This window comes from Chionomys nivalis, chromosome 22 (genome assembly GCF_950005125.1).
Source record: "Chionomys nivalis chromosome 22, mChiNiv1.1, whole genome shotgun sequence".
Classification (NCBI taxonomy): Eukaryota; Metazoa; Chordata; class Mammalia; order Rodentia; family Cricetidae; genus Chionomys; species Chionomys nivalis.
The window spans coordinates 16205771-16229505 of NC_080107.1; the positions used below are offsets into that span (position 1 = coordinate 16205771).

The following is a 23735-nucleotide window of genomic DNA, read 5'->3' on the forward strand; positions in this document are numbered from 1 at the left end:
ACTGCAGAAATAACACGGTGTGACAAAAGAACAGAGATCTATCTAGATTAGTGTGGCTAGTTCTCTGAGAGAGTCCTCCGAGAGTGGGAGAGGAAAGGGGAGGCATGTTTCCTGCTGGAGTTCTAGATCTTATTTCCTGCTCCCTTGGGGGAACACCCCACACATGTCAGACTATGGAAGCACTGGCAGTAGCCAGCGCAGCCCAACAGATCTCAACTGCAACATATTTAACATTAATGCATAGTATTGGTTCCTCTACCTGATTGACATCGCAAAGTTTTATTATTTTGAAATCATGTCTTCTGCAAGATAACATTTAATGTTTCCAATAACTGGTATATGTAAGAATCTACACGCATAGTTTATGACTAGGTATTACTTTGGGAAGGCTAAACGGATTCTGCCAGAAATATGTCTCTACAGGAGTCACCAAAGAACCCGGATATTCTGTTCTTTATGCTGAGTTGAAGAACATAACACATACTTCACACTGAGCACTCGAGGAATTTCAAGGGTAATTCCATCAAGGTGGTGGTCATCAACAATCAGGAAAAAATATGAAAATCTTAAAGATTATCATCGGTTTTTACTGGATGGAAACAGTCTTTGACATGATAAGGTGGGACTCTTGCATGGGCACTCAGCACCAGCATGTAGGTGGACAGGCAGGAGGCTTGTGAAAGCCGTATTCAGGTACATGTCACAAAACATTATAGACTTTCATGGAAGAAGTTGAAAAATACTAAGATGGACGCAATCAAAAGTGATTAAGTTAGTTAATAACAAACAAACAACCAATTATAATGTATAGGGAAGTGAATCTTCATTGTCCTAAATGATCATTCTCACAACAAGAGTCTACCTTTTGACACACAGCAAAAATACCTAAGAGCATCCATCATACTGAAACTCAGAAAAGCTTAGATAGTTTACAGTGACATATTTGAATAATTCAATTTTGGAAGCATGCTATTGGCAGGCAAAGATGCATATAACCTGGAGATGAAACTTACATGGTCTTTTCCCATCTCCTATATAAGGCTAAGAAAATTATTGCAAAAATAGAACTAGGGATCTCTGGATAACAGAACCTCTAATTTTGCATGCAAATTTTGAGAGTATTTTTCTGACAAAAACGAGTCATGGTTTCGTGGAAAACAGAAACCTTCAAACTTTACCAATTCCAGCAACGTCTGGAATGGCCAGATACAGCGTTAAATCTACTGGAAGCATCGATCATTCTGTCAGCTGCACATGTGGACCTCATAAGCACAACCTCAGCGCCCTGAATTCAGTGCCCTTCATCTAGCGCCGTTCCGTACATACTTGCTGTTGATAACGGTGACAGTGGTCCAAGCCATGATCTCATTTTCCACACAGCGATCCCTTCTTCATTTTCAAGTCCTTCTCTAGACCAGCAAGGCTTTATTTTCTCTCATCATGGCAATAAACCTGTCACTGTGATCAGACTAGGCATAAAAACTGCCAAGGTTAGCAGTTCCCTTCCCTGCGCTGGCTTCTTTGCAGGCAGGCTTGCCTTATTCTTAATGCTGTCCGAGATGAGAGGAAGGACACTTTGTAGATCATCTGTCCATTTGGGGACCAAATGCTTTACAAAGACAGGGCATCTAAATTTTGCCAAATCATTTTGCAACCCACGACTACTTCATAATTAAGGTTACGATGACAAGATTTTCTTCTTGGCAGCAGCAGAAGTATGCTTTTTGTTCTCCTTCCAAAATAAGTAATTATGAAATTTTAAAATTTGGGCCAAAAGAACAGCTTGCTAAAACATTTTGATTATGTACCTGGTCATCAGCACACAACCTTTCTGCAAGATCCAAAGATCCACGCATAATATTTTCATTTAAGTAAGAAAACAAAATGCAACCAAATACTGATAAGTACATTCTGAGTAATTATAATTTCATCTATAACAGGCTTCAGAGTTTTATTGTGTCAATCAAGTCTTATGCCTCAACGTAAGCAATGGTTTCTTATTTGATAACATTTCATATAATGGTTTAGTGTTTTGGACGCCTGTAGTAAGTTTTTTATTGTATATTATGTGTAACTTCATTAATAATTTTAAATGCTATGAAAAAAAGAGGTTTAGGATGTTAGAAGCTTAGCATAATCCTCCCCTCTCAAGAATAACTGCCATAAATGGATGGAACTATAAAACATCATTTTGAGTGAGGTAACCCAGACCTAGAAAGACAGATATCATATGTACTCATTCATAAGTGGTTTTTGAACATAAAGCAAAAAAACAAAACAAAACAAAAAAAACAGCCTACAAATCACAATCCCAGAAAACCTAGACAGCAATGAGGACCCTAAGAGAGACATACATAAATCTAATCTACATGGGTAGTAGAAAAGGACAAGATCTCGTGAGTAAATTGGGAGCATGGGGACCTTGGGAAAGGGTTGAAGGGGAAGGGAGAAGCAGGGAGGGGAGCAGAGAAAAATGTAGAGCTCAATAAAAATCAATAAAAAAAGAATAACTGCTATTATGAATCTGGTATACAGTATCAATGCACCAATGTATTATCTTAACAATATGAAATTATTATTCTTATAGACACAAAAATATTTTTTCTAACCTTTCAACTTTTACTGCTCACATCTTTTAGATATTAGATACTTCATTTCTTTTATTTTATATATATGTATCTATATGTGCATATATATGTATATATACATATATAAATATATTATTCCATTATCTAGGCTGATGAAATTGACAGGTAGACAGGACTTCAGAAAGTTTACACTTTTCCCTCCTGTGAACAGCATGTCCATGGCATCCTTCAAATACCTACCTTTATGAGTGGATCTGTGCATCAGTTAGAGTGATGGGCGAGTCAAAGGAATTGATGTTTTTGAAAAGTATTTCCCCAAACCACTGTGAAGAGTTTGATCAGGCTAGAGAGAGGGCTTGACTAGTAGGAGCACTGCTGTACAAGCACGAAGACAGGTGTTCAAAGCCCAAGAGCCCTTGTGAAAAGCTGGGAACAACCTCACTCTCCTGTAACCCCAGGACTACATGTGAAGAAACAGAAGGATCATGGGCTTGCTCGCCACCAGCCTAGTTCCAGGTTTAGTGCGAAACCCTGCTTTAAGGGAATACAACAAAGAACAACAGGACAGGGCACCCAATGCCCTACTCTGTCCTCCCCACACACACAGGTTCATGAACAATGCCCCCCACATTCACATATACCTCACACATTCACATATATACACACATATGCACATACGAATGCATACACACTAAATATTTAAAAGGAAATTTGCACGCCTATCTTTAGTGTGTAAAAGAGCCTTGCAACACAATTTTTCATGTTTTTATGTCTTCGCAAATTTCTAAATCAGAGATTGCAAATTCAGGTAACGGTTAGGCCACATAGACAAGATACACGGGGCTTAGAACAGAGTGAGGCAATGAGAAGCAGTGGAGAGTCAGCAAATTTAATATGAAAATACAACAAGAGGTAAACAAACCATGAATTCAATTTTCTGTCCAGAGGCTTCTGGTTTTAAGCTCTGATCTTCATGGATATATGTAGCTTTCAGGCTGTTCTGTTTGTTTTGTTGTTTGGTTTTGAGCAATGCTGAGGATCAAATCCAGGACCTCAGACAAGCTAGGCAAGTCCTTTACAGGAGCATTACTTCTCCAACCCTGGCTTTGCCACCACAGCGCTCAGAAGTCTGCTTATTAGAGAAAGCAGGACAGGCTTTGATGAGACAGCTAATTTTAATTAAATATGGCATTTTAACCATATTTTCTTTACTTCTTTTGTACAAAGTTTGCAGCTAGACGCAAAGTTCATCCTCTCTTACATAAGGTTTACTGTACATTTGTTTATATACACCAAAATTAACACAAATTGAAAATAGTAAAATATTGTCTCAGAGGTTGTTTATTCTTATTCATAAATACTCTTTTAAATCTAATTCCTTTAAAACAATAATATTAACACATATGAATTATGCAAATTAGCAGGATTTGACAGGATAGTTTCATATGTGCATACATTGTATATTAATTGATCTTGTCTAACTCTCATCAACTTGACATGAAGATTTCAAACTTAAGTACAAGATTATTTTAATAGCTTTACTGTTGACATTGAGTAATAGAAAAAATAAAATAGAAATACTCTACTTGTACCCCTCCCCCACAAAAAAGCAAAACCTACCTGACCAAGATTTATATTGAAAACTTTCCTTAATAAGAAAGAAATTATTTTAGGTTGACAAAAAAAATTGAAAAGGAAAATTGCTGTGTCCGTTTGAGAGCAGTGGCTATCTCCTAGTCTGTGAGAAAGGGTGAAGGTCGTGTAAAAAATGGCTTTTGCTCTCATTTTTCAAATCCCCCTGCAACAATAAACCTCTGGAAGTATCGACACAGACATACATATGAGCATGAAGTGACTTGGCCTCTCTCAGCACCTTGCTGTGCCCTTTGACCCCATGAAGTCATCAACAAGACTTGGCTAAGTAAGAAATCGCCCTTACGACAGCAGGACTGGGGGATTTGGAAGCAGTATAGTTTCTCGTGTTTGCTAGTGTGAGTATGGTGGCAGTTAGGAAAGACAGAATGCATATGCACCTGCTAGGATATTTTTCTTAAAATGTCTTTTTAAAAAAAAATATATATATATATATGCACACACTTATCTATATACTTATCTATATGCTTATATATATGCTTATCTACATATATGTATGTATAGCATGGGTGTGCCTAGGACCCTTTGATGCTAGAATGAATCTTGGTCTTCTATATGAGCAGTGAGTGCTCTTAACCACTGAGCCATCTCTCCAGCTCCCTGTTAGAATATTCTAATCATACTTCTATATTGATAGCTGTTACTCATTCTACCTTGAAATAAGAATATCTCAAAAATAAAATGCCTGCATAGCCCCACTGTATTGAACAGAGGTGGTTTTATGACACTGATAATAAGTCAAAATCAAACTGATGAAGAAAATTAAATGCTTATATAACATCATACTATACCTTCTGAAAAAGCTTTGTAGAGGGTAAAACAAGAACTTCAAAGTTAGATTATTTTTTAGGTGCTCTGAGATGAAGTTCCACCTACTAAAAACATCTTAATTAAAATACTCTTAATAAGGAACTTCTCCAGAGGGCAAAAGGGTAGGGGGAGGAAAGAAGAGAAATGGAGAAGGTGAAGGGGGAGAAGAACATGAGAGAATGGGATGGTCAAGATGAGGAAGGACAGAGAGGGAGAACAAGGAAAAGATATGTCGATTGATGGAGCCATTGTGGGGCCAGAGAGAAACCTGGCACTAGGGAAATTCCCAGAAATCCACAAGGTTGATCCCAGCCAAGACCCTAAGCAATAATGAAGAGGGTGCCTGAACTGGCCTTCCTCTGTAATTACACTAATGACTACCTTAATTGTCATTATAGAATCTTCATCGAGCAACTGATGGAAGCAGATGCAGAGATCCAGAGTTAAGCACTGGACTGAACTCCCAGTGTCCAAACAGAGGGAAGAACAAAGAGGTCAAGACCACGATGAGGATGCCAACAGAAACAGCTGACCTGAGCTAGTGGGAACTCACTGACTCTGGACTGACAGCAGGGGAACCTGCTTGGGACCAAACTAGGCCCTCTGAGTGTGGGTGACAATTGTGTGGCTTAGGCAGTTTGTGAGGCAACAGGCAGTGGGACTGGAATTTATCCCTAGTGCTTAAACTGGCTTTGGGGAATCCATTCTCTTTAGAGGAAAACCTTGTTCAGCCTAGATATAGAAGGAAGGGCCTTGGTACTGCCTTAAAGTGATGTGCAAAGCCGGGCGGTGGTGGCGCAAGCCTTTAATCCCAGCACTCGGGAGGCAGAGGCAGGTGGATCTCTGGGAGTTCGAGGCCAGCCTGGTCTACAAGAGCTAGTTCCGGGACGGTCACCAAAGCTACAGAGAAACCCTGTCTCGAAAAAAAAAAAAAGTGATGTGCAAAACTTGTTTACTAACCTTCTCTGAGGACTGGATGGGGGGGAGGTGAGGTTAGCTAGAGGAGGGGAGGTAGTGGGAACTGGGATTGGTATGTAAAATGACAAAAAAAAACTGCTGACAAAATAAATAAGGAATACCACATATTATATATCCAATGCTTTGCCTCTTAAAGGTTAGCCATAGCTGAAATAAAAAAAAAAAAAATTTATTCAGAGAACAGATGCCTTAGAATAGGACAACACTGGGGAAAAGTAACACAAATTTTTAGATTTTGTTTTGATGTTAGATATCTAAATAAACTGGGTTGCAATCATCCCTGTTAAAAAGGTTTGTTTGTTTTTAGTTTTTCTAGCCAGGGTTTCTCTGTGTAGCCTTAATTGTCCTAGAATTCACTCTATAGACCAGGCTGGCCTCAAACTCACAGAGATTTGCCTGTCTCTGCCTCCCAAGTGCTGGAATTAAAGGTGTGCTGAACCACTGCCTTGCCCAAGAAAGATTTTTTAAAAAAATAAAATCATTTCCAATCAATCATTTCATATTATATTAAGATATGTGCTTTGAGTGAGTTCGAGACCAGCCTGGTCTACAAGAGCTAGTTCCAGCCGGGCGGTGGTGGCGCACGCCTTTAATCCCAGCACTCGGGAGGCAGAGACAGGCGGATCTCTGTGAGTTCGAGACCAGCCTGGTCTACAAGAGCTAGTTCCAGGACAGGCTCCAAAACCACAGAGAAACCCTGTCTCGAAAAACCAAAAAAAAAAAAAAAAAAAAAAAAAAAAAAAGAGCTAGTTCCAGGACAGGCTCCAAAAACCACAGAGAAACCCTGTCTCGAAAAACCAAAAAAAAAAAAAAAAAAAGATATGTGCTTTGAATTCATCCCCCAAAAAGCAAGCTGGTAGATTAGATTACAAATACTTTGTTATCCTTTTGTGTATTCATTTTTTCGCATCCAAACTCTAAGGTGATTTTTCTTTATAATTTTTTTACATTTCTTGTCTGGAAATATAGACATCTGGAATTCAATGTCATATAACTTGGCATTAGTCAATATATAATCAGCCAAACTTGTTGAATGGAATTCCCTCTAGTTTAAACTTGTAATCTTTTTTTTAGATTACTTGCTAGTAGCTGACAGGTGTTACTTGCCTTTTTAAACAAGATTTCATAAACTACCTACAAGTGACTTATTCCTCCATGCTGATATATTCAGGAGAACTGTGCTGGTGTGTGTGTCTATGGATGGGTATGTGCAACCCACTGAGTTCCATCTCAGTCTCTTATGGAGCATTCCATAATCCCTATAAAGAAGAAAATTCTCATCTTCAATTTTATTATATTCATGTAATCTTCAGATTATAAGTATGTGCTGACAAGTTAGGTTCATGAGAACCTACAGAAAGTAAGAATGTTTTATATACTTTTGCAACCATTATACCGTCAACGTCTTTGATCAACACATTGAGGGTTGTTTGTTTGTTTGTTTTTGTAGTTTCAATAGTCTTAGAATTTGTTTTGTGAAAAGCTTGGACAAGACCTTGTAAATTATCTTGATATGACTTAGGATAATATTTAATGACTATATTTTAATAATAATAGCTACTTAATCTTATATCTGAAACAAGACATTGCTCTAAAATATGTAACTGAATGTCAATCAAAATTCCAGTAAGATATTTTAATAAAGATCAACAAGATGACTCCAAATGTACGGGGAAGACAAAGATATTAGAATACAAAAGTGATGCATTTGTAAATGAAAATATTCTATGCTATTTAAAGACTTAATGAAAAAAATATTATAACCATGATAGTTTGATAGTAAGGGGAAAAAAAATCAAGAAAGTAGAAACAGGGCTGGAGAGATGGCTCAGTGGTTAAGAGCACTGGCTGCTCTTCCAGAGGTCCTGAGTTCAATTCCCAGCAACCACATGGTGGCTTACAACCATCTGTAATGAGATCTGGCACCTCCTCTGGCGTGTGGGCATACATGGAGACAGAACATTGCATACATAATAAATAAATAAATAAATCTTTAAAAAAAAAAAAAAAAGAAAGTAGAAACATATCCAGACATAAAAATAACTAATTTTTGACAAACATGAAAGGAAATTTAATGAAGAGAGGATTTTTTTTCACATATGATAAAATATTTGGATATTTTCACATAAAGTGTTAAATTTCAGTTTTCCAAATTATAGAAAAACCTTCAACATAGACCCACACCTAAATGCAAATCAAAATTTAAAAAATAAATACATTGAAAATTGTGCCTTTGAGTTAGAAAAAAAAAAAAAACAAACCTGGTAGCTAGTACCAAAACCATAATTTGTAGAAGAAACAAAAGCATGGCTATATCAAGTTTAAAAATTCTTATTCTAAACCGGGCGGTGGTGGTGCTCGCTTTTAATCCCAGCTCTCGGGAGACAAGAGACAGGTGGATCTCTGTGAGTTCGAGGCCAGCCTGATTTACAAGAGCTAGTTCCAGATCAGGTTCTAAAACTACAGTGAAACCCTGTCTCAAAAACAAAAAAAAAAAATTTTTTTTACTCTAAATATTCTAATCAGGAAAAAAAGCTATGGACTGAGATAATGATTACAAGTTGCCTATCTCAGAATGCAACAACAGAAAACTAATAAAATTTGGACAGAATATTTGAACACTTTACAAGGGCACATGCAGATGGTGAATAAACATGAGAAAAGATGCTCAATATTGCTCTTCATTAAAAATAAAACCACAGTGTCAAATCAAGTGATTAAAATAAATGAAAACACAATAGTACCAAATGCTGATGAAGCAGTGAAAAAAATGTGAAGTTCATTCATCCCTATGGAAATACAGTATGAAACCAGTCACTTCCTACCGTGTTATATCACTTAAACAAAATTCCCCATCTAGTCAAATTTTAGGTTCTCTATTATTAGTTTTCTTCCTTGCAGTTGTGGCCAAATGTACTTGTCAAGGAGCAACTTAAGGGAGGGAGAGATGACTTTGACCTAGAGCTCAATGGGGTATACAGTATATCAGAGCAGGAGGAGCATGGCAGCAGGACTGTGGGGCAGCTAGCCACATCATGTCTGTCGTCAGGAAGCAGAGAACAGACAGGAATTGGACTAAAACTCCAAGGACTAGTGCTGTGGGACAATGGTCTTGCACCCTGTAAAGATCTGTTACTTGTATTTTAATAAAACGCTGATTGGCCAGTAGCCAGGCAAGAAGTATAGGCGGGGTGAGGAGAACAAGAGAATTCTGGGAAGAGGAAAGCTCAGTCTGCAGTTTTCATCCAGATGCAGAGGAAGCAAGATGAGAACATCTCATTGATAAAGGTACCAAGCCACGTAGCTAACATAGACAAGAATAATGGGCCAATTTAAGATGTAAGAATTAGTTAGTAAGAAGCCTGAGCTAATAGGCCAAACAGTTTATAATTAAAGTAGACTTCTGTGTATTTTTTGGGGATGAACAGCTGCAGGACCAGGCGGGATAGAAACCTCTGTCAACAAACTAGGGCTGGAAAGATGGCTCAGTGGTTAAGAGCCCTCATGGCCAATGCTGCCAAGTTCCACCATCAGGTCAAAATGGAGCCTGGCATTCTTGGACCATAGCTGCCATGCCATCTGCATGCCTTTGAGGCTGAAACGCTTTCCTAAGCATCTATTTCCAAGCAAGGAACCTGCTCAAAGGTGTTTGTATCAGAAGCTCAGGTTCTCACCTTTCAAACGAATGCACGTTTTTCAGGCTGAAGTTTTCATGGATTGGATCTCACCTGAAGACAAGACCCAGGTATTGTTCATAGTGTCCTAGGGCAGGGCACTGTGTCTTCTCTTTAATGGCACTATTTCTTTAACAATTACAGCTACTCAACAGGACCTACATCTTTCAACACCCCCACGATGCTTTCTTACACACTACACACTTTCATAGACCTTTCTGCTCCCACCAGCTCTTTCTCCTCGTAGACCTAGACAAGAGACGTGAGCAGTCACTAGGACACAGTCCAATCACTATGCTGTCCTAAAATTTTCCTTGCCAAAAGACTTTGTTCCTTACTTTCGCATAGTCTCACATTCTCACTCAGGGCATAGGTAGCCAGATTGTTCCAGTTCCCAACACACACCCTTCCCCCTCTGCAGTCTTAGGTGGTGGGTCTCTACTGCCTGCATTTCTCAGTATTCTGATCTTCTAAACTTGCCCCAGAACAACCCACTGAGTTCTACTTACAGTACCTAAGCCTTTCCAAATCCAAAGTTCCAAAATATTTATTCCACATCCTTCCCACAAACCAGTTCCTAAGGTCTAAAAACACCTAGAGTTTACGATTACAACATCCCCACTTCCTTGTATGAATTTTGTATACTAGGTACTTGCCGCTGTATCAAATATCTAAAAAGAAGCAATTTCAGGGATGAAGGGCTTACTTGGGTTTACAGATTATGAAAGGATACGGTGCATCACGGTGGGGAAAGCATAGCGGCAGGAAATGTGTCAGCATTCAGGAAATATCAGGCAGACAGGAAGTGGAGCCAGGCTGTACAGCCTCAATACCACCCCTAGTACTCCACTTCCTCTAGCACAGCCCCACCTCCTAAAGGTTCCACAGCCTTTCAAAAGAGTGCCCCCACATCAAATGTTCAAACAGCCTATAAATAACATTTCATTTTCAGATCATACTAAGTTCTCTTTAAAAAAAAAAAAAAAAAAAAAAGAGGCAGGCGGATCTCTGTGAGTTCGAGGCCAGCCTGGTCTACAAGAGCTAGTTCCAGGACAGGCTCCAAAACCACAGAGAAACCCTGTCTCAAAAAAGCAAAAAAAAAAAAAAAAAACAAAAAACCCAACAACAAATGATCAAAAAACTTCCTAAACTGATGTTTATAGAAACTTACCTTAAAGCTCCAAAATATGACCCAAATGTTCTTCAGAGGGAAAGAGTGTAGACACACTGTGGCACGTTTGTGAAGAAGACTGTGACTTACCAATAATAAGTGACAAACGTGGCATATGGCATATACAACAGCGTTACTGAGTCTCTGAACATCGTGTTAATGGAGGAAGCAAAGGCGAAAGGCTACAGACTTTGTTTTGTGACCAATAACCCCATTCTGGAGAGGGGGAAACCATAACGTCCTAGATGGAATTAGCTGCCTGGGACTGAGATGGGAAGGAGTTGTCAAGGGGCAGCTCCAAATAGATTTGAGATGATGGAACTATTCTTTCTCTTGGTTGTAGCGAAGACAGATGGCCATGCAATCATCACTTCAAGTAGAACTGTGCACCAAGAGAAAATGTGACTGGTTTTAAATTTTAAAACAAATGGAAGCCTCTGTTTCACCTTGCAATCTTGCATAGCCTAAATATTTTGAGGGGCAAAAGTTATATGGATGCCTGCAAGTTGTATGGATTTACTGAATATTCGGTAACATTTATAAATAAATGTCTGGTACTGTAAGCCTGGCTAACAACCCAGGTTTGGGAAGGTAATAGACCCATATGGGGAACCTATTTCTGATAGTTAACTAAATTAGCATAGCAGCAAACTGCCTTCTAAATACCTCTGCTTCTAACCATAGACAAAAATAACACCCAACCTTCATTAGAGAAGCCCTTTCTTACAATGAAAAGTAGTGAATGTAGAGACTTAGGGGTGCCTGTAAGCAAGGGGGGTGATTCATGCTCTAACCTATACTGCCAACTCTAAGGTTCAAGGAATATTGTTGAAGAGGGAGCCTGTAGTATATAGGAACTGAAAGATAGGATGAAGGGTAATGACCCTCATTCCCTAGATTTGCTACAACTTCTCTAGTCATTAACCAACAACTGTAGCTACCTGCATTGGGCCAACACAAGACTAGCTCTGTTAACACTCAATCAAGAAAAGGGAGAGACTCATATAAACCAGCTGAACTCATATAAACTTCTGAACTACTCTACCAATAGATTCTGGGAGGGAAATCACTATCTCTGATGAGTCCACCAGCCTTAAATTGATAGCTCTATCCACTGAAGTCACACACATGCCCATTTAATCCTGGTGGATCACAAAATAGAACAACAGACAGGAACTTTTGGCATATATGGGGGTGGGGGTAGGAGGGGTAGTCAGGGGTAGTATGGAGGTGGGAAGTGTGAGCAGTCAGTGTGCAAAAAATTACATGTCACATTGTAAATTAAAATTTTTTAAGATATTTTAACTATCCATCTAAAATTTACTTTGATGCTGTGTTATATATGCCTTATCAAGTTTTTCCTCAAGACCTTAAGGAATGGATCTAGAACCACCCTCTCAGTAAGTCATAATCTTTAACTCTTCTTCCTGTATTAAATGTCTTTATCAAGCACTAACTCACTATGAATCTTTGGATTCATTAACAAATTTTAAAACCCTCTTTAATGACTTATGATTATCTTTTTGTTGCATTTTCTGATTATATCTTTACATACATGAGAGGCAGAGAATGACATTGAAAGATTGTAGTGCACTCCGTTGCTGGAGGTGATACATTAGGCACTGCTATCGTGTGTGTGTGTGTGTGTGTGTGTGTGTGTGTGTGTGTGTATCTCTAATGTAATTCTATAGCTTTAATGGACAAGAGTGGAGGCATCTGTGTCATGACAGCCTCTAGAAGAGCTTAACACAGTCAGGGAGCATGTAAGGACAGAATGGCCATGGGCTGTGTAACAATATTTCAGGGCCCTGCTCATTCAAAGCAGGAGTAAATACTGAGTATTTTGGTGGGCGCGTTTTTTAAACTCAATAGTGTTTATTGATTTCAGTTAGCCAACTAAACGCGCTCATTTTACCTGTACCTGTAACTATCTTCTGGTGACTGGGTTTGTGATTCATTACTTCTCGATGGAAGATCTAACAAACAGGAAGCTAGGGAACAGACCTTTACGAAAAGATCCCTAAGAGATCAAAGAGAAACAAAGGAAGAGAGAAACAGCAGCCTAGCGAATAGAAGAAAAATGGAGTTAATATTGTCAAATGCCTGAGAGCCGGACAAGATAAAGGCTGTAGGGCGTGTATGCCTATAGAGCGAGCATGCTCTGTTAAATGGGGTTAGAAATCAGATGGCCCAGGGCTGAGGACTGACTGGCTCTCGGAGACAAGGGAAAATGAATGAAGCCTGCTGTTTCAGAGTTCAGATGTATTAGGAAGGAGAGAGATGGAATGCGGAGGCAGTGAGGGAGGGAGGGATCAGTTTGTTTTTGTTTGGTTTCTGGATGGAAGTCTACAGAATCTAGCAGGCAGAGAAAGAGAGTCAGCAGTGGAGACAAGGTTGAAGATAAAAGACAATCGGAGATAATGGATGGCAAAAGGTCTCAGCCCCGGGAAAAGGGAGAGAATCAAACACAGGCTTGGCCTGAATGGCGGAAAGGACTGATCCTACTTGGAGATTGGAGGAAAATACGAATGTTTATAGAGAAGAAATTGCAAGGATTCACAAGTCATTTCCGCACAGTGACCTCAATTTTCTCGTTAAAATAGTAGGGGCACTGAGTGAAGACCAGAGATTCTGTGGCTTGAGCCGGGTGACAGTTCTGAAGGTGTCAGCCCACAATCATGGGGAGGGATTACTGACTGCTGTTCAGGGACTAACTCCGGTTAAAAAGCAGACTCGGCACAGGGGTTGTCTGGCTTGCTCTCATGGCACTTACAAATGCTGTAAGGGCAGAAGGGAGCGGCAGTAGTGTGGGTTCAAGGTCATATGCTCCGTCTAAGAAGCCAGAGAGCAAAGCAGAGCCAGGCGCCAGAACATGTGCAAAATCCGGATATGCCTGGGAAAGAGTATGGGAAGCCCAAAGGCACTGGAATTTTCACTGAGTCGATAAAAACATCGGGGAGGGGAATACAAGCATTACCTGATTCCTTCTTTATCTTAATTTCCCCCACCCTTTTTATGTTCAAGCTTACCATTTTATAAATCAGATTATAAATATAAAATTAGGAAGAAGCCAATAAAGAAATTTAAAAACTACAAGTGGTCAAACAGCAGTCCTGATCCCCTGAGCAGGAGTGAGACATTTTACCTGAGAGGCTTTCTGTGTGGGGTAGATAAAGGCTTGGAGGATCTGGATGGTCACATTTGATTAGTGATTTCCAGACGCAGATATTTTGATTCAGTGAGACAATGGGCCACCGTTATAGAGGAGGCGTGCGGTAGGTACATCCCACAACACATAGAATTCCATCAACAGTGTTAACAGTGCTGAGGTCAAGTACTGTGGATTAGGTTAAATCTTTATCAGCATTACAGAAGAACAAGACCAGAAAAAGCATTTGGATAATCGCAGAGAATGACGTGACCGGAGAAGAGAAAGTTGGCCAGCAGCAGGACCACACCAGGTGCTGCCAGATTGAGCCGTGGGCATGCAGAGCAGGTCTGTGAGAAGCAGGGGGACTCTGCAGGGAGCCAGAGTCATGCTGCGTGTTTGAGAAGGATTCCAGGGAGAGCAAATTTGTAAAGCAAATTTGGGGAAGACGAAATCAAAAGAATCGAGGAGGACACATTTGCTTTGGCAAAGTCACACCTTAGGTAGCCTTAAGTAAAAGTTTTCATATATGAATGAAGGAAAGGCTTGAAATAAATCCATGATCCAACACACAGACATTGCACGAGAAATCTTCCGTTCCTTTCTAAGTTTCTAACAGCCCTCAGCCTTGCACATTGTCCCCCTTTTTCCCCATAATTTTGGTTTTCTAAAACAGATAAAGATTCCTTTGTGGTCAGCTCCTAGAGCCGGCCATTAATGCTATGTCATGGAATAAACACTATCGCCTATCGACTGATTCAAATAGCTACGAAACAAACATGGCACTCACTCTGTGACCCTTTGACTGCTACAATGCTGGCACCTTAATTTCCTCAGTTGATACGATGGATAGATACGTGTCATTCGGGAGACTCAGGAATTGTTACCCTAAGCTGTTTTGGAAATCTATTTGAGTTTTTATTTATTGTTATTGCTGTTTTTGTTATTTTGACCCAAACTCCTAGAATTCACCAATAGATGGGGATACCCTGGAGTTTCTGTACCTCGTGACTCCATCAGCACACCTGGCCGTCTTGACTTTTATAATGTCTACTGTTTTCAGTTACTAGACTTCCCTGAGAAGCAAGGAGATCAAATGTGCGCCACACCAGGCACAGTTTTGAGATTTTGTAATCCAGTCTGTCTTGTTTGAGTAATGACATTTTCCCGTCATGTTTACCTGAAGTAAAATCACTTGATTTATAGTTTTCTACACACAAAATTGCATAAGTTTTTCAATCGTATCCAGTTTAGTTAAGACTGAAAGATTTTTAGGATGTCAGTTAATGTGATGGGCTCATCTCTAGTTATGACAGGACATGAAAAATGGGGGGGAAAAACACCTGGGCCTTACACATCTTCACATTCATGTGTTCAAAGCACAACATCGTGTAGGAAAATCCCCAACCTGCTTATCGTTAAGGAGAACCTGTATTCTCCTTTAATCTCTCCCCATGGCAGTCACACCAGCAAACCTAAGACATCACTGTGTCACTCATTACCTATACCATCTCCCACGAGCATGGGGTTTCACTAAGGCGAGCACATTGGTGGACTTTCTCCACTTCCAGGCACAAATTTAGCACAACAATCGAATGGTTACAATTAGTATATGTGTTGTTTTTTAAAAGTGGACCAAAGGAATAACAATATGAATGAATGGAACTACTTTTCTAATGATAAAACCGGGTGTGGGGCATTTTCATTGACTCTCTTTGTTTCTTGTTTTGTCTGTCAATTCAGCATCCCTCCAAGTTGCTCTGACTGTCCTAGAACCTGTGATACAGACCAGGCTGGCCTCAAACTTGCCGAGAGCCACCTGCATCTACCTCCTGAAGAGCAAATTAAAGGCTTAAAGTATGCACCACCACACCTGGCCTCCCTGCACCTTTGCAAAGTTTATTGCTTTCAGTTATTTGACTGCTTAAATTTAGAAAAACAAAAACAAAAACAGAAAACAACTTTCTTGACAAAGTTTCAGGCTCACAACTCACTCAACTGTAATCTGCCTAAGACCCTTAGGAGCTCATAGCATCCCACCTCCCCCTGCTAGCTCCTCTTAGTCACCAGGAAACGAGTTGAGTCCCTAGTGAGGGTAATAAAATGAACGCAAATAAGGCAAAAAGGTGAGTGGGTGGGGCTACCTCTGTTATTTTCATAGGTGTTTGCATAACTATTTTCCACAACACTCAATTTGCAATTGTGACCAGGGAACCTCTTCTGCCTTAGACTAAATTCTTCTATATGCTGCACCTAACGAGCTACAGTCAGGCTGGAAAACAAGCTTTGGGTGTGAGCTGAGACAGAGCAAGGTTCTTCTGGTACAGACTCTTGGTTTTCTAGGCTGAGGCAAGGTATGATGACAAATCAGGACTACCCCAGATAGTCCCCAGTTGGCTTTAGAATTCACTGCACACCCTTATACAATCTAGCCTCTCTTCTTAAATAATGTATTAAATTAATAATAAAAATTAGCTCTGGGTAACATATTCATTGGAGAAATGTTGGTAACCAAGACCATAGCTTACTCATTTTCAAAAACTAAGGCATTTAATCCACTGATTTATGTTCAGTAAATCCTAAATAAGTGAACCAACTCTTAGATGCATAAGAAAAGCCAGGCTGAAGACAAGCTTGACCAAATCAACAAAAAAGTCTGTCAACCCTTTTCATTCAAAATTGCGATCAATGACAACTTGTCTCACAATATCAATGAGGAAGAAATCTACTATTTAACAGGATTCCATGATTGTGAACTTTAGCCCTCACTATAATCTTAACTTCTAAATGCATAGTTTACATCAATTATTTTAACAAGCTCTTTAACAACAGCTTAGCTTGTTTTTCTTTACCTGTCTTACATGTTAGACGTGACTGCCCCCACACACACCCCAGGATGTTTTTGACCATTCAAATGAATCATCATTTCATAGCTGGCAAATATTCTTCACAAAAGCAATTCTTAAATGTTTAAGGAAGTCAGAGAATGAATTCACTTACGTATAATATATATGTATATCTACACATACACACATCTAAGCATATGTATGTATGTATAGAATTTCTTAAGAATGTCATTCAGGGTAACTTGATCACATTTGTTTCCAACTCCTCCCCATGATTCCTCCCAGATGCACCCACCCTCTACTTCTTCTCGAATGTTCCCCTTCATCCTCCCTTTCTTTTCTTTCTTTCTTTCTTTCTTTCTTTCTTTCTTTCTTTCTTTCTTTCTTTCTTCTCCCTCCCTCCCTCCCTCCCTCCCTCCCTCCCTCCCTCCCTCCCTCCCTCCTTCCTTCCTTCCTTCCTTCCTTCCTTCCTTCCTTCCTTCCTTCCTGTCTGCCTCCCTCCCTGCCTTCCTGCCTTCCTTTCTTTCTTTTAGAAAGTGTAAGTTGTTTTTTGTTTTAACTGAAATGAAAAGTTTGTGAAATTAGCTCTCACTATATAACCCTGGACTCCTAGAGAGCCATCAGCCTCTGCCTCCCAAATGCTGGGATGGAATGTCCGCATTATTATGCCTGGCTGTTTTGATCATAAGAAATAAAGTGAATAGACATGCCTCATCTTTATTTTCCTGAGGATGGTGCTACCTTCTAAAAATGAGAGACTTACAAGAAGCAGTATTCCCTAGTAAAAGATATGTATTTTTTAAATCACCCCTAATGGAACCAAATATTACAATTCTGTTCTGGATAAGCTTTCAAAGACCCCAAAGATACATGGTTAAAAATATGTATTTTAAGTAAGAACATTTGGCTTCTCCAATTACACATTAGCAATCATAACCTGGGACAATTACAGAGTTTCATCAGATGCTTGAAAGCATTGTCAGGAGCCGTGTCCCCCCAAAATTTACAGGAAGCACCACCGTGAGGAGTTTTTGCAGAGGGCTTCACTTTCCAATTGTATTGAGAATAGTCTTATTGACCAAGCCTATCTCACACCCAAATTAACTGTTAATAGAGAGCTATCTGTTAGCGGAACCTGCCTCACATTCCAGACTATCTAGAGAACTAGGTGGGTCAACTTGTGACTTCCTGACCAAGGAATCGTGACCACCCATCGTAACCTCTTGGACTACGTGACCGGCATGGACCACGTGGCAAGACCCCGTGCCCCAGCCCCCCAAGCTCCCCATTCAGGGGCTATATAAGCTGTAACCATGACTCTAATAAACGGAGGCTTTGACAAATACGCTTAGCCTCCTTCCCCTTATCAGCCTATGCCTTTCAGGTGGTGCCTCTCCGTGACCCTGGAATAACTGGCCAGCCAGGCGGGTTACAAACCCTAGACAGAGTAACCCGTCGAGGCGGCTACAAAGCATGACAAGAGTAATAAGGGAGTCACCTCACCTTGTGGCCTCATGAACTGCAGTGTCCTCCCAAGAGTCTATGCTTCTGAATATATCTTTTCAATCTGTTGATATCTTCTTATTTTTTTCTTTAAAAAAAGAAAGAAAGAAACCATGTTTAAATGTTACACAGCATTCTATGTTCAGTGAGTAAAACTGACTACAAGTCCTTTGGGTCACCTCCTGCCTCACCTCCCAGATCTCTTAGCAGAAGCAGGGGCAGCAGCAGCAATAGCAGTCCTAGCTAACCACAGCTTTCTCCCCATTCCAGTAGCTAAAGAGGACTGGAACCAGAGATACCAAAGGTCCTTGAGTTCCTGGCATGACTTAAACTACAGCCTCAGACTTCTAATGGCTCCCCAATAGGCTGCATTCTCCTCATTTACCATCTTTTCTCAGCCTTTGTTTGATTTTCCCCCTTTAGCAGATTTAGTCATGAGTTTTTTTCTAACCCCATCATAAGAAACCATATCTAGCACCATGTCTTTAAATAGTACCATTTGTAAATAGACCTAAAGAAGTCAGATCAGAGTTCTAGACCAGATGTGGACCATGACCTTGAAAGTAGTAGGCACCTTATAATCTAGTCCACAGTTTTACACGAATGGCCAGCAGCCCTCTTACATTTGAAATGCCCGCAAATGCAATGAAAAGAAAGGAGGGCTGGAGAGATAGCTCAGAGGTTAAGAGCACTGACTGCTCTTCCAGAGGTCCTGAGTTCAATCCCCAGCAACCACATGGTGGCTCACAACCATCTGTAATGAGATCTGGTGCCCTCTTCTGGCCTGCAAGTATACATGCAAGCAGAACACTGTATACATAATAAATAAAAAAAATCTTAATAAAAAAAAAAAAGAAAAGAAAAGAAAGGAAAGAATAAAGAGAGACACAAATTTACCCCCTCCAGGCTTTCTGTCTTTCCCATTTAAGTGTATGCCGTCTGTAGATTTCATTTGTATTTTAATAAATAAAGCTTGCCTGGAGATCAGAGAGTAAAAAAGCTCCACTAGTCAGCTTTACAGAACAGGCAGGGGTGACACACACCTTTAATCCCAGTAGCCACACTAGTTTGCAAGAAATCGGGCAGGAGCCGGGCGGTGGTGGCGCACGCCTTTAATCCCAGCACTCGGGAGGCAGAGGCAGGCGGATCTCTGTGAGTTCGAGACCAGCCCGGTCTACATGAATTAGTTCCAGGACAGGCTCCAAAACCACAGAGAAACCCTGTCTCGAAAAAACCAAAAAAAAAAAAAAAAAGAAAAGAAAAGAAATCGGGCAGTAGTGGTGCACACCTTTAATCCCAGCCCTAGAGAGAATACAAAATGAGAGGAGACAGCTCTCACACACAGTCTCATTCGGAGATTCGTAGAGGCAGGATTGCCATTTCAGACTGAGGTAGAGGAAAGAGCCAAGGGCTGGCTGTTTTGCTTTTTTTTTTTTTTTGGTTTTTCGAGACAGGGTTTCTCTGTGGTTTTGGAGCCTGTCCTGACCTTCAGGTTGAACCTCAATATCTGTCATCTGTCTCTGGATTTGTATCAGTGGTGCTACAATTGTCACCATTTAAATATATATTTTTTATTTGTGTGTGTGTGTGTATGTGTGTGTGTAAGAGAGAGAGAATAGGCAAGTATTCAACATGTGTAGGTGCCTACAGAAGACAGGAAAAGGTGAATAAGCCCTTAGAGCTCAGGCGCTCTGGGAAACAGGAAGCATCCTTTTGAAAAAGTAGTTTTGAAATTATCATTTAATTACATAATTTCCCTTTTTCTTCTCGTCCTCTGAAACTCCTCCCTGCACTGCACCTTTCTCACTTTCAAATTCATGGCTCTTTTCTTCTTTAACTGCTGCTTTTACAGATATTCCTAATAATGTAAATAGAACCTGTTTAGTCCATATAGTCTTATTTGTATGTATGTTTTCAGGAAGGACTATTTAGTATTGAATAGCCAGTTGGTGGACTCTAAGCAACATCCCCAGCTCCAGCATTCCATTCAGACCAATAATTAGTCACATTAAAAACCTAATTATCTTAGAAAAATGGTGAATTCAAAGATAGAGACAGTAGGATTCCAAGATGAACCAGAAGCACCGTATAATACAGAAAGAAAGGAACACAAAATATTCATAAGGCATTACTAGCAAGGCTGGGGAGCTTAGTGGTAGGTCATCTGGCTACCATGCTCGAAGACCAGGGTTTAATCCCTTACAACAGGAAAAAAAAAAATGAAGAAATAAAGACTTAACAACCACCAGGAAGATGTCAGTGACCAATGTCAGAACAAAGTAAGCAATAAAAATTATGTATCTGTACCATACACTCATAACCCAAAGAACAAAGCCAGTATAAACGATTGTGTCCTGAAATAAATGACTGGAAAATGTTGGAGAAGGAACGATTTCTTACAGTGATCTCCAAATAACACAGAAAAGAGAAACGGGCTGCTCCCCCTCCTGACATGAAGGTGAACTAGATTTACTGAATAAAGCGACGTCGTGGAACAAACGGAGATGAAGAAGGCTAACAAGGCACACCATCTAACTCAGGGCTTTGTCTCAATTGTTCCTTGATCACAAAAAGACTATTCATAGAGAAACTAAAAATCTGGTAGGAGTTATTTAGTGGTATTTTCTTAGTTTTGACAAGTGCATCAAGGTTACGTGGAAAATTAACACTGGGGGAAGCTGGGCAGGACATTCAAAAGAATTCTCTATGCTTTGTTTGCAAATCCCCCATGTATCTAAAGTTATCTTAAAATAAAAAAGTTTATTTCGTGGATTAGAAGACAGCTCAGTGGTAGAGTGTTTGCTTATCGTGCGTGAGGTAATGGGTTCGATTCTTAAAAGACTAAAGGAAGTTGCTCACGGTGGTGCATGCCTGCAATCCCAGCTCTTGGGAGGAAGAGGCAGGTGGATCTCTGCCAATCTGGTGTAGATAGTGAATTTCATGACAGCCAGGGCTACACCAAGAAACTTTGTCTTAGAAGCAAAACAAATGAGAGAGAGAGAGAGAGAGAGAGAGAGAGAAAAGAGTACCTATGCCACTCTAGGTTCATGCCCACACAGAGAAACCTGGATATCCATATTTATTGAAACACTACTCACCACAGCCAAATTATAGAATCAGGTGTCTGTCAACAAACAAAAGTACAAAGCACAACAGAGTTTTGTTTAGCCATATAAATGAGTGAAATTGTAGCTGGAAAATGAACATGACTGGAGATCAACCTAGTGAGTGAAATAAGCCAGACTTAGACAAATATCTAGGGCTTCCTGTATTTGTGAATCCTGCATTGTATAGAGACATGCGAATCACATATTTTTAAAGACAGATGTGAGATTAGGTGGCAGAGAGAGACAAGAAGGAAGAAATGGAAGGGCATGTATATGAATATGGTAAAACACATGCCATACTTTATTGAAAATGTCTTATGAAGCCAATCACTACATACATACAATATAAGCCAATTAAAAGACAAACATTTAAATTTTTGTCATCTGAACTGTCCCAACCTTAAGCATCAAGAACTTTGTTGGGTTGGCTGATGTGGGAGTGTCATATATCAATCTGCTCATTTCATTGGTTAAGTAATAAAGAAACTGCTTGGCCCTCATAGGTTAAGACGTAGGTGGGTGGAGTAGACAGAACAGAATGCTGGGAGGAAGAGGAAGTGAGCTCAGACTCGACAGCTCTGCTCTCTGGAGCAGACGCCATGCTCCCCTCTCCCCGGCAGACGCAATAAAGCTCCGACCCAGGATGGACGTAGGCTAGAATCTTCCCAGTAAGCACATCTTGGGGTGCTACACACATGAATAGAAATGGGCCAAGCAGTGTTTAAAAGAATACAATGCGTGTGTTGTTATTTCGGGTATAAAGCTAACCATGCGGGAGCCGGGCAGGACGAAAAGTAGGCCCGCAGCTCCTACTACAGTTGGCTCTTGTGCGCTTTTAATACACCTAAATATATAAAATGTTTTGCAAATCAAAAGCAAAGATGAAGCCAAAATAAAGCTTTTTGTTTTCAAAAAGTCTAGAATCATGTCAGTTCTGCCTTCTTGATGTCCTGAATATGGCCACTTCTCCCTGAAGCCCCATCCCCTGCTCTATGTCCCCACCTGGCCTTCTCTTGCCTGTTCCTACGGAACAAGCATCAGCTCCCTGCCAACCATATTCTGCCTTCTGATCTTTCCCTCTTGAAGTACTCTCCCACCCCAATATTTTTTGCCCACTCCCTGACCTCATCAGGCCTTTACCAAAGTACACCTTGGACAAGGATCTCATTACTAACTTACTGTAAATACTCCTTCTTCATATTTTCTAACTCCTCCTCCTTTGCCAACATTAAAAACTTGTGATGCAATTTTGTTTGTTTGCTTATGATCTACCTTGACTACTAATACAAATATTATTATTACTACTAGCATTGAGAGATTACCTTATTGGGTAAATAAAATTGTTGTCAAAAACCATGGGAAATGCTGTAATTGAACCTCAAAGTACAAATGTGTACATTTTGCTTCAATTTTGGAAAAATAATATTTCAATGTACATTGTAATATTTGTCTTCACTTGATATACCTATCCAACAAAGTTGAAACAGTAATATATAAGAACACTTTCTAAATGTATGTATTGGGGCATGTTCATAGTAGGATAAAAACTACAATGGAGGGAAAACTTTCACAGGGGAATAGTTATCTCAGTTTTACATGCCCATATGGTGGAATGTCATGTAATCATTTTTAAAAAGTAAAATAAAGCTATGATAAATAACACTGGGAAATCCCATGAAGTACTATTGAGTAAGAAAAGCAGTTTTCAGAATAATATACATGATTTATATTTTCACAAAATGCTTTCATGGGAATATGTATATTTCGATTAAAACATGAAAGACTGCAGAAGAGTTACCTCCAGAGGAAGAGAAAAATAGTATTAGAAAAGAAGAGACATACACAATTTTTGTGATATGAATGAAAATAAAGCATTTCTTCTGTATGAAATCAATCAGTTTTAAAGCTCCCAACTACTTATAAACACACTCACCAACAAATCAGAACACAGCATCCACAATATTTTAGTCTATTTTCAAAAATGCTTTGGATTTTTAGTTGATACTAGGGTTCCTTAAACTCACAAAGAAAACGGAGAATTGCTGAAAATGACCAGGCTCCCCGGAAATGCATACGTTCTTACAGATGGTCCTAGGAAGACATCTAAACTGAACACAGTGTCAGTATACTTTCATGATCAATCATAGAAAATAGAAATAAACCCTTAGAAAAAATAAACTATGTCGCCAGGCGGTGGTGGCACACGCCTTTAATCCCAGCACTCGGGAGGCAGAGGCAGGCGGATCTCTGTGAGTTC

General features: G+C 39.8%; 1 protein-coding gene across 3 annotated transcripts in view; it reads right to left on the reverse strand.

The window, feature by feature from the left end:
- The window catches only part of Csrnp3 (cysteine and serine rich nuclear protein 3), a 184743-nt gene that overhangs the window by 135726 nt on the left and 25282 nt on the right, over nt 1-23735 (reverse strand). For all 3 annotated transcript variants that reach the window (XM_057755103.1, XM_057755105.1, XM_057755104.1), the window contains one exon: nt 18372-18459. In XM_057755103.1, the coding sequence (XP_057611086.1) occupies nt 18372-18384 (13 nt within the window). In that variant the 5' untranslated portion in view covers nt 18385-18459. The remainder of the gene's footprint in view (nt 1-18371; nt 18460-23735) is intronic.